General features: G+C 36.9%; 1 protein-coding gene across 1 annotated transcript in view; it reads right to left on the bottom strand.

The window, feature by feature from the left end:
* Positions 1-12592, bottom strand: part of ATF6 (activating transcription factor 6) — a 245648-nt gene that overhangs the window by 211958 nt on the left and 21098 nt on the right. Inside the window, exons 3-6 of the mRNA XM_031935524.1 lie at positions 10818-10905; positions 8772-8878; positions 762-891; positions 18-221 (exon numbers count right to left, since the gene is read on the bottom strand). Coding sequence (XP_031791384.1) covers positions 18-221; positions 762-891; positions 8772-8878; positions 10818-10905 — 529 coding nt within the window. The remainder of the gene's footprint in view (positions 1-17; positions 222-761; positions 892-8771; positions 8879-10817; positions 10906-12592) is intronic.

The raw sequence follows: 12592 nt of genomic DNA, 5'->3' as shown, positions 1-12592 counted from the left end.
AAATTCTGCTCAGGTACCTTTAGTGGGTGCAGGTTGTAAACTGATAATTGGTTGCTGCTTTGCCAATGGCATAAGTGTTGGTACTGTCTGAATAATGATGGTTTTTGCTGGAACACTGGAGTTTGTTTGAGTCTTGGGTGCTGCTGGAAGCAATAAAGGCTTGGGCTGAATTGAAGGTTTTGAATTCACCTGAATTTTTTTCTTTGGAGTCAGTCCATTTTCTGGAGAAAAAACAGACAAACCACAAGTCAATGTGAAAGCAATTAAGCAAGCCCTAAAAAACAGATTCTATCACACGCCTTGCTACAATACATATACCTGAATGAACTGAATAAAAGTACTTCAACTGTTACCTTCTTTTCTAGCCAAACTGCAGTTTTGGGAATGGGACACACTAACTGGTAAAGGAGAAGAGCTAAAATCACGGAATAACACCCAGAGATTAACAGGTAACAAACGTCATAGTTGAATGGCCCTCCATTCAGTTATCTTTAACAGAAACTTTGAAATCTCTCCCGAAGATGGTGGGGTCTGAGTCTATTTTAAAGTATCTTTCACCTACAAAGACAGAGACAACCAAAGATTATTTCTCCCCTTTCCTCTCCACAGTAATCACTCACAACAAACAGTATAGGTCCACCAATTAAAAAACAGCAAGCCAGCCTAATAAACATAAACTTAATCCAGCATTTTCCTTTAAGAAATGGAACCTAAGCTCAATCTGAAACAGAAATAACAGAAGTTAGGAGATAGAGTAATACCAGTCTTGTTCCTAGGACCAGTGACAGGCTTATCTTCCTTCAGTGGCTCTGCTGAAGAGGGACTATTAGAGCTTTCACCATATAAGGAAAGAGGAGACATCTGAGAACTAGAAGACAAATCCAACTCCTCCTGTAGCAAAATAAAAACAAAAATTAATGAGTATAATCCTTAAGCAGAAAATTGCATAGAAAAGGAGGAGACCCATACATAAACAGAAAAACACTTCAAGGTAACTTCAAGGGAAAGGTATATTAGAAACTGTATCTATATATTAAGTAATAAGTGACTATCAGCACGATCCATCTATATCAAAGAAAAAAAATCAAAATGCAGAGTAAGTCTATGCCATCCTGTTATATTAAAGATATGAGTCATGAGTCATTGATCTGTTTCTACATTTCTTCCTACAAACTACAAACACACACACACACACACACACACACACACACACAAAACTTGATTGCTAGTCATACAAACATCCAGTATCAGTATAAGGTTGCAGTTAAAATGTCAATATCCTTTCTCCATAATCTCTCTTATTCAGTCTTAAAAGAATATCAAAAGTGGAGGCCGGGCGCAGTGGCTCATGCCTGTAATCCCAGCACTTTGGGAGGCCGAGGCAGGTGGATCACCTGAGGTCGGGAGTTCGAGACCAGCCTGACCAACATGGAGAAACCCCACCTCTACTAAAAATACAAAATTAGCTGGTCATGGTGACACATGACTATAATCCCAGCTACTAGGGAGGCTGAGGCAGGAGAACCTGGGAGGCAGAGGTTGCAGTGAGATCGTGCCATTGCACTCCAGCCTGGGCAACAAGAGTGAAACTCTGCCTCAAAAAAAAAAAAAAAAAAAAAAGAATATCAAAAGCAAAATAATTTTATTTTTATCCTTTTCTATTTTCTATTTTGTAATACTGCCTTTCTTCCAAATGTAAAAGAAAGACGCATGAATGGAGCAGTGCTATTTTCTTTTTTTTGAGACAGAGTCTCACGCTGTTGCCCAAGGTGGAGTACAGTGACGCAATCTCAGCTCACTGCAACCTCTGCCTCCCAAGTTCAACCAATTCTCCTGCCTTAGCCTCCCGAGTAGCTACAACTACAGATGTGTGCCACCATGCCTTGCTAAGTTTTAGTATTTTTGGTAGAGAGGGGTTTCACCATGTTGGCTGGGCTGCTCTAGAACTCCTGACCTCATATGATCCACCTGCCTCGGCCTCCCAAAGTGCTGGGATTACAGGCGTGAACCACCCCACCCAGCCAGCAGTGCTATTTTCTTTAATTTAGTAGGTGAATTCATAATGACTGAGATACATAAAGATAACATTCGCATTTTCCCAAAGTCTTTTAATATTCAGTGAATCTGTCTCAGTTTGTTAGAATAAAGAAACAACATAGAAGTAGCAATTCAATTCAGAAACAAAAGATGGCATGTATGATCACGCAACAGACATAATCGCTACTTCATACCAGCTTCAAAATAATCTATAAGAATATAAAAACAAAATTTAAGAGAATACTTGTTTACTCTCAGGATGTTGCAGACCCTCTTAAGTCTGAACACCCAGAAGCCACAAAGGAAGAAGAAATAGATTTGAACAAATAATAAGTAAAATATTTAACAATAAAAACTAGACCATAAACAAAGTTAAAAGATATATATTGATAGAAAATATTTGCAAAAAATAGACAAAGGGCAGGAACAGTCATTTCACTGAAAAGGAAATGCAAATGGTAGCCAAAGGCAAATTTAAACTTTAATCACAAAAAAATTAAAATGACCTGGAGAGGATATGGGAGAAAGAGATGTTCTCAGTCTCACTGGTGAGTGACAATTGCATCTTCATACATCCTTAACACCTACTCAGCATGTAAGCTGAGCAAAATGTAGAGTGTATTAAAATATATTTCCAAGAAACCAAAGAGTACAAGGTAACACAGGAGGAGACTATTATCTTCACGGCCTTCGATGCTTAAAAAGTATTTGATAAAATTCGACAAGTATTCCTCAACAAAATCCTAGAAAACAAGGATTTGAGGAATACTGTCTTAACATTAAAAAGTTATACAGCCAAAGCCAATGCTGAATGCATCACAATTAAAGTCAGGATAAAAAATAGCTACCTGCTTTTCCTGTAATTCTAGTATAATTACACTAAAAGAAGAAATTAAAAAAACATTAAAACAAAAGAGACAGCATGCCTTTTAGCAAGGTAATATGCTATATACTTGAAGCACATGTAACCATCCACTGGCAAAAAAATTGACCTTGAAAATATTGTATTAATACTCACTTAGAAAACATAATAAAAAATAAATATTTCAAGTCAGGCACGGAAAGACAAACATCACATGTTCTCACTTATTTGTGGGATCAAAAAACCAAAACAACTGAAATCATGAACGTAGAGTAGAAAGATGGTTACCAGAGGCTGGGAAGGGTACTGAGAAGCTGGTAGTGAGACAGGGATTGTTAACGGATTAAAAAAAAAAAAAAGGGAGAAGGAATAAGACATATTATTTAATAGCACAGCAGGGTGACTATACTCAATAAGAGCTTAGTTGTACATTTTAAAATAACAAAAAGATTGTAACTGGATTGTTTATAACACAAAGGATAAATGCTTGAGGGAATGGATGCCCCATTTTCCATGATCTAATTATTTCACATTGCATGCCTGGGTCAAAACATCTCACGTACCCCACGAATATATATGCCTACTATGTACCCAGAAAAATTAAAAATAAAAAAGATTCAAATAAAACAAATAAATATTTCACTCACAATAGCAATAACAATTACAAAATACCTAGAAATTTTCTAAGGGATGTGCAGGACCCACATGAAGAAAACTACACAACTGAACTAAGAGGCATAAAAGATTTGAGTTAACAGAGAGATATACAATATTGTTGAACAGAGTGATTACAAATGATTACAAAGATAATACAGTTAGGAAAACTGATTCATTTCTACAGAGAAAATTAAAACTAGATCCCTACCTAATACTGGATCCCTACATAATAGCACATATTAAAGTGGAGTCTAAGAGTATTAAGAACCCTAAATGTGAAAGGTAAACCATAGGGGTAATAGAAGAAAATGCAGGAGAATATCTCCGTGACCTAAAAGCATGGAAGGATTTCTGAAATAAGCCATAAAGGAAAAGAGAAAAAAAAAGATAAGCCTGAGTAATTCAAAATTAACTATTTATACTTAATAAAGACTACAAAGTTAATAGATAATAGAGAAAAGATATAGGCAATTTGAATGTCTAAATCCAACAAGAGTTTACTATTTCAAATATATGAGGAATTCCTACAGATAAACAAGAAGACAACAACTGAGTAGAAAAACTGGCAAAGGACAGGAATAAACAATGTATAAAAGAAAAAAGTCCAAAAAGCTCATAAGAATATAAATAAATGTTGAAAACAATAACCAAAGAAATACAAAGTAAAACAAAATAAAAGCAAACAATCAAAAAACATTGTGCCATGGGGTAAAAATTAAAAAGGCAGTCAATGCCAAGCATCAGGAGAGAAGTCACAGGGATCCTCGAGCACTGCTGCCAGCCCACAGAGTACTGTGATGATCCTGGAGAGCAATATGGAAGCACTTGTCAAATTAAATCCCTGCACATTCAATCACCCAGCAATTCTAGGCATATATCCTAAAGGATTTCTCACATGGGTCCGTAAGGGAACATTTTTTAAAATATTCATTATGGTGTATGTAAAAATGTAGTGAATGCATACTTGAATGTTGTACAGAGTTAGATTCAACAGATTTGATTACACAGAGCAATAGGAATTGATCTTAAAAACACTGTGCTGATTTTTAAAAGTAAATAATATAAAGATACATACTATAATACCATTACATAAATTTAAAATACATGCATATAATTGAAATCAGATGAACTTTTTAATAAATGGTAGTAGAACAATCCTTTTGATAGTCATTTGGAAAAACATAAAATTGGATTTGTATTTCATATCATACACAAGGGTAATTTCAAATGGATCAGAGATCTAAACACTAAAAATAATATCTCATGATAAATACTTATTCATGTCACTTAGAAAATATTCCTTCCTGAATAATTTTATCCTAAGCCACTAGATGGGGCAAAGCAAGACCACCATTCATGCAGAGAAGCAGCCTGGTGGAACGTCAGGGTCCAAGAACGGTAGAGAGGGCACTGACATGGCAGGCAGCCTGGTATGAGGAGTCACAGCAGAGTGATGAGGGCATCCACATGGGAGACAGCCTGGTGTAAGGACATCAGAGCCCAAAGGAGACATGTCAAAAGAACATAAGAGCTGGTGTGAAGGGATCCCCACTGACCAAATCCAGGACAATATAAGAATCAGAATAAATAATTATAGTAATGGATTATAATCTGTTGCATAAAATAAGAAACAATGAATCTATATTGATATTAACAAATAAGTGAACAAATACAAAGTTTGATGAAGAACAGGATATTTTTACACAGTCTTAAAGTATCTTCCTCACAAAATATGTACGGCAAAGAGAGAAAAAGTAACTTCACAATGGAATAGGTTGGCAGATAACATCTATGAAGTGATCAAAGTGAATATAATCAGTATTAGAAAAAATCAAAATTGGGTCATCAAAAGTAAATGAGATGGACGCAGACATCACTTTCCTACCACAGATATAAAACCTGAATATGATCCTAAAGAAACATTAGACAAACCCAACCGAGAAATACTCTTCAAAATAACTAACCCCTAATCCCCAAAAGTGACAAGGTGAAGAAAGTCAAGGATTAATGAAGAACTGTTTCATACTGAACAAGATTAAAAAGACAAGACAACCATATGCAATGCTTGACTCTGAAGTGGGTTCTTTTGATAGTCTAAAGGACACCTCTGAGATATCTGGCACAATTTAAACGAGAGCTGAAGGTTAGATTATAGTAACACATCAATGTTTACTTCCCGATTTTGTGCTTGTATTATGGCTAAGAAATATCTGTGCTTGTAGGAAGCAGACACTAAAGTATTGCAGTGATAGGGCATCGGACTGGTAACTTACTCTCAAATGCACAAGGGAAAAACAAGTTATTTGCAATGTACTAACAACACTTCTGTGAATTTGAGATTGTTCCAAACAAAAAATTAACTTAAAAAAAGTAAGAATAAAAATATGAGGCCGGGTGCGGTGGCTCAAGCCTGTAATCCCAGCACTTTGGGAGGCCGAGACGGGTGGATCACGAGATCAGGAGTTTGAGACCATCCTGGCTAACACGGTGAAACCCCATCTCTACTCAAAAATACAAAAAGCTAGCCAGGCGAGGTGGCTGGCGCCTGTAGTCCCAGCTACTCGGGAGGCTGAGGCAGGAGAATGGCGTAAACCCGGGAGGCGGAGCTTGCAGTGAGCTGAGATCCCGCCACTGCACTCCAGCCCGGGCGACAAAGCGAGACTCCGTCTCAAAAAAAAAAAAAAAAAAAAAAAAAGAGTGAATTATTTTATAATCTCTGAGTGGTAAAAATCTTCCTTTGAGTGACCAAAAAAGCAATTAAAGAAAAGATCAATAATTTGGCTACAGAAAACAGTATACCTGGGGAAAATAAACACCAGAAATAAAGCAAAGAGACAAAAGAAAAACTGGGGAAAAAATATTTGCAGCTTATTTCACAAACTAAGGACTAATAACCCCAATATATAATAAAGCTAAAATATTAAAATATTAAAAAGACCAATACAATTCAATTAAAAAATGAATGGCCAGGCACCGTGGCTCATGCCTGTAATCCCAGCACTTTGGGAGGCCGAGGCAGGCAGATCACCTGAGGTCAAGAGTTCGAAACCATTGTCGAACCATTGTCGAACCATGGTGAAACCCTGTCTCTACTAAAAATACAAAAATTAGCCGGGCGTGGTGGCAGGCGCCTGTAATCCCAGGTATTCAGGGGGCTGAGGCAGGAGAATTGCTTGAAGCCAGGAGGCAGAGGTTGTAGTGAGCCAAGAACTGCCATTGCACTCCAGCCTGGTGGACAAGAACGAGACTTCATCTCAAAAAAAAGAACAAAAATTTGAACTGACAGTTCATTTTTTAAACAGAAATGCAAATAGGCCTTAAACATATAAAACATATGAATAGATATTTAACCATACTTATAATAAAAGAGATATAAAATAAAACCTATTGTGGAGTGATGATGGGAAAACGGGCCCTCTTACATACTGCTGATGAGGATGTAACATTTTACAACCCCTGTAGAGAGAAATTTGGCCATATCTAGCAAAATTCAAGTGTATTTATCCTGGTTTCAGCAATCCCACCTCTTGGAATATATCCCAAAAATATCCTGGCAAAAATACAAAGTGACTTATGTAACTGGTTATTTATTATAGGTTATTTGAGTCTGGAAAAGACTTATGTACAGGTTATTTGGGTCCGGAAAAGACTAAAAACAACACAAATATTCATCAATAAGGATTTCACTGAATTAAGCATGATAAGGTTATGCAATGAAACATTATGTAGCATAATAGGAAAATTATATACTCTGAAATTAGAGTTATCCTGCTAAGCTAAAAAAGCAAAGTACAGGACAGGGTCTATAGTATGCTACCTTTTGTGTAAAAAAGGATGGAAATGACATGGATAGAAACCAGGCTTTTCTGAATATATCTTATTATATAATTTTGACTTCAAAAATAAATTATTAATTTTTTAAAAAAATTATATCCTTTGGAGAAATTGTGGGACCTCAGAGAGCTACCAATAGTAGCAATCAGAGAAAAGCTTCATAAAGGAAGTAATTTTTGAACTGGGACTTGAAGGATGAGTTTTCCAAGACAAGAAAAAAATGGGGCTATTCTAGGCAGAAGAAAGAGGACATGCAAAAACCTAGAACTGTAGGAGCAGCGATCTCACTGCTGTTGTTCACTACCAGCATCTGGAACAGTGTCTGGCACAGCGGTTGACTGAGTGGAGTGCATAGGAGCTCTCAGACAGGAACTCTCACAGGGCTCAAGTTAAGGGGAATGTGGAAGTAGGAGGGGATAGCAAGAAAGGTGACTGGAAAGGTAAATGCAGGCCAGATCATGGAGGGCCTAGTACTCTGGGAATTTAAATTTCGTCCTTGTAAGGACTGGGAAGTTACTAAAGTTTTAAGCAAATTACTGATACAGTAAAGCTTGTGACACTGAAAGATTTCTCTTTGAAGATTCCATGCTAAGAAAAGTTTGAGGAGTTGGAAGGCTAACCAGTTAAAATCTTATTGACTTAATCCAGGTGAGATGGTGATGGCTTGACAAGGGCAGAAAAGATAAATCCTTGAATTAATATGTGCATACAACCACCAGGATTTAGTAACTAAATGTAGAGCCTGCAGGAACAAAGATACTACAATTTATAGCACATGTAATATACTAAAATATTATTTGATTTTTTTTATTCTTCTACATTCCCTTTCCCCATTCTAAAAAGTACCTAAATCAGGTACTTCCTTTTCCTGGCCTCAGGGCTTTTGTTTGGACACAGAGCAGAAGCATTCTTAAAAGAGCTACTGGACTTCTATAAAAATGTCAGCCACTTCAAAAGGTAGCACTAGGCATTCCCAAACTAAGGCAATCATTCTAGATGCTATGGCTAAAGAGTTATAAAAACTGACCATCTTACATTCTTCTATGTCCATATATAAAGAATGTATATCCTAATAGGGAGGAGAAAGAAAGGGAGGGAGAAAAGACAGTAAGCCAAAAAACAAATACTGGATACTGTTAAAATGCAATGAAACAAATGAAACAATGAAATTATGGAGGCATGAACAGAGGGGAAAGAGGGCAAAACCAAAGGCATTAACAACTTTCTAGCTCCCACAAGGCCCTTTCTAAAGTCTCAGTTCCCTCATTAAATGAGATAATATAACTCACAGTAGTATTCAATAAATGTTAACTGTCTCCCCCATATAATTTTCCAGATAGCATATTATAGCCAAAATCATTGTAAAAGACTGGCTACTCACAGGAACATGCTGAGTTGAAGAATAAGAGTCCACTGACTGAGGAGACGAGACTGAATAACTTGAGGAGGCTGGAGAAAGTGGCTGAGGTTCTGCCTTAATATCTTTAACTGGAAAACATAGAGGAAAGGTTTTACCCACTGGACAATAAAAACTTAGAATAAAATGAACAAGAAAGAAGGTAAAATCTACTTTTAAAATTCAATCGGATATGGAAGCTAAGGTCACCAAAATATAACAAGTGAAAATGCAAGATGCAGAAAACAATATATCTAGTAAGCTTCCACTTGTATAACAAATTATATATGTGGGGAGGGGGGCTGTATATATATGTATGTCTGTGTGTGTGTGTGCATATATGTGTACACTTGCATCTGCACTAATTCTCTGGAAGGGTAAACAGAAGAAACTGGTAACAGCGGTTGTCTCTGGAAAGCACAACTTGTCGGTTAAGGAATAAAAGCAGGAGATATTTTTCTATTATACAGATTTTTGTACCTTTTGAATATTATACCATATGCAAAATATTATAGAATCCCAAAAACTTACTTAAAAAAATAAGAAACAGGAAATAATTATTTTGGAAAGCATTTTTGACAATACAATTAAAACTCATAAAAAATGTTCATCTTTTAAACTATTAATTTATCCTATAAAAATGTACTGAGCAACTATGGCCCAGGCAGTATCCCTTGGTGTCAAAGACAGAATAGGGTGGGGATGGCAGATTGTGTTTTCCAAAATCAGCCATGCAGTATCTACCATCCCTCATGATCTTCCCTCATGATCTTCTACAATGTGATCTTGCCACTTTTCCATCAAGAAGTAGAGTTGATTTCTCCTCCCCATGAATTTAGGTAGGCTTGATTCCTTCAATCAAGAGAGGAGAGAAGTAATGCTATGTGAATTCTGAGGCTGGAAATGCAGCCTCTGCTTTGTGTCCTGGAAAGGGAGCCTTTGTACTTGGAGCCTTTGAAGTCTGACTACCCTGAGACCACCATGACTTGAGAACACCACACCACATAGAGAAGCCCTACGCAGGCACCCCAGTTGGTAGTCCTAGTTTTCAAGTCATTCCACACACATGAGTAAAGAAACCTCAAGATGATTCTAGCCCCCAAATGTCAAGCTACTACAATCTTCAAATCTCCCCAGTTGTGCTCTGGACATCAAGGAGCAGAGACAAACCATCCTTGGAGCACCCAGTCAAAATTCGTGACCCATAGATTCTAGCAATCTAATAAAATGGTTGTTGCTTTAAGCAACTAAGATTTAGAGTAGTTTGTCAAACGATAAAACCAGAACACTGACTTTGTGTATCCCATATTCTATGAAGACAGACAGGCATGAAGCAATATAAGTAAATACATAAAATGAAGAGAAATAGGTAGTGCAGGGGAGAGAGGAATTTAGATAGGAGAATGTGCTGGTTATTTACTCACTGTCTCTCAGCACTAAGTCCACTTTCTATGATCAGTGATACAAATTATTCCCAGTTGGCATCCTTTTCGGTCCTGTCAATAGGGGATACTAGAAGCTAGAAGGGAGAAGGGATTTTCTTCATTCTACCATCAGCTGTACCCAGCATTGGCAATTTGCTCCAGGTTCTGGCTTCTTTCAGTATACTCAACCCCGACCTCATCAGGCCCCCTTAAAGATATTGGTATCACAAGGTGCTGCCCCTTCTCAGAAATACATGTATTAAATGCATGGGACTCCTCTACCAAGTTCCTAGGTTCTGGTAAGCCCTGTCTGGTTCTCAGGTTAATCTTATATAGGGACATTATTCATAATTCAAAATAACTATTTCTATTTCTGATACGAACTATTCATTCATTACACTACTGAAACATAACTATGAAACTCCTCATATCCATTTTTGGCAAGAAATTTGTTTACACAATTGCCATACCAGAAGTAGAATGCATAGCACCAGGAATCTTTTAACCTACCAGTATAGCCCAATAACCCCACCTAATTTTGAGTATGATCAAACTACAAAATAAAATTGATCTTTTTAAAACTTTTACCAGTGAAACACATAATTACCTGTACAGATTTGGTTGTTGATGTCCCAAATGTCTGACTCCCAAGGCATCAAATCCAAATCAAAATCAAGATGATCAAAATTGTTTTCCTGTAGGTTTCAAATCAGCAAAAGAATATTAAAAGAATAAAACATACTTATCTTAAAATCAAACTGTCAGACACAATTTGGCACAAATAATATAACTGCTATTAGCCAACCTAGTAAAAAGAATACTCTAAGTCAGTCTCATATGAGAACACATCTTGGATAGCCTAGAGATAAAATCAATTCAGTTACTTGAAGCACAGCAGCAACAACCAGGAAAGAGGTAAGGGATTCAGTATTTAAAACATTCAGTTGGCTTCATTCTTTTCTATGAGAATGACCATTACAGGAATCAAACATGTGTCTTTTATCTTAAGGGAAATCCAGCAAAATACATTTTCCCATTGCCATTAAGAAAAACAAGACAAAGCAAATGCTATTCATAATATAATCTCTATATACAATAGAAAGAATATAGATATACACAAAAGACAGGCAAGAATCATAAAGAGATAGTTACCACTGAGTAATTTTCTTTTTTTTTCTGTTCTATACTTCCTAAATTTCTAAAACTTTTATGAATCAAAAAAAAACACACACACTTTTTAATCCTATAAAATAAAACTACGTTTCTCAAACAGGGATCAGCAAACTTCTTAAAGGCTCCAGTAAGTTCTTTCATTTAGGTGGTTTTTCTAACTGAAATACAAGCATATTCTGGGTCATCCAGATAACCACCTTATACTATATACATGAATAAAGAAGTGTCACATAATTTCAGAACCCTCATGTAAGTCTGAGATCAAGTTAGTACCAAACAGTACTTTTTTAAATTAAGTGTCTGGAGTCACAGAGACACGAAGAGAAGTAAACTTAATACATAAATAATACAATAAAGTCAAAAGGCAGTAAATATTAACTTAATGTCACAGATGATAAAACAGCAACAATAGGATTGCTTGAGCCCAGGGGTTCAAAATCAGCCTGGGCAACATGGCAAGACCCATCTCTACCAAAAAAAATACAAACACTAGCTGGGCATAGTGGCATGCACCTATGGTCCCAGCTACTCTGGAGGCTAGGGTAGGAAGATGGCTTGAGCCCAAAAGATGGAGGTTGCAGTTAGCCAAGACCATGCCACTGCACTCCAGCCTGGGAGACAGAGCCAGACCCTATCAAAAAACAAAACAACAAACAAACAAACAAAACAGCAACAATAAAATATACCTCAGGCAAAAAAAAAAAAAAGTAAAAATGTATCTAGTAATTGGTAACAACCATTTGTTAATAATTTCTAGAAGAATATTATCATTTCAAAATGACTATTATATGGTTCATTTTTATTGAGAATATAACAGAAACAGAGAAGGGAAACTATTTTCTTATGATGCCCACAACTGAATAAATATCAGTACAAGGTACATAGAGAGTACATGTGAAAGTGCACATGAAGGCCGGGCGCAATGGCTCATGCCTGTAAACCCAGCACTTTGGGAGGCCGAGGCCGGTGGATCACCTGAGGTCGGGACTTCGAGACCAGCCTGACCAACATGGAGAAACCCCATCTCTACTAAAAATACAAAATTAGCTGGGCCTGGTGGCGCATGCCTATAATCCCAGCTACTAGGGAGGCTGAGGCAGCAGAATTGCTTGAACCTGGGAGGCGGAGGTTGCGGTGAGCCGAGATCGTGCCATTGCACTCCAGCCTGGGCAACAAGAGTGAAACTCCGCCTCAAAAAAAAAAAAAAAA

The sequence above is a fragment of the Piliocolobus tephrosceles genome, chromosome 1 (genome assembly GCF_002776525.5).
Source record: "Piliocolobus tephrosceles isolate RC106 chromosome 1, ASM277652v3, whole genome shotgun sequence".
Taxonomy (NCBI): domain Eukaryota; kingdom Metazoa; phylum Chordata; class Mammalia; order Primates; family Cercopithecidae; genus Piliocolobus; species Piliocolobus tephrosceles.
The sequence above is the reverse complement of the archived record's forward strand: the minus strand, read 5'-3'. Positions and strand labels throughout refer to the sequence as shown.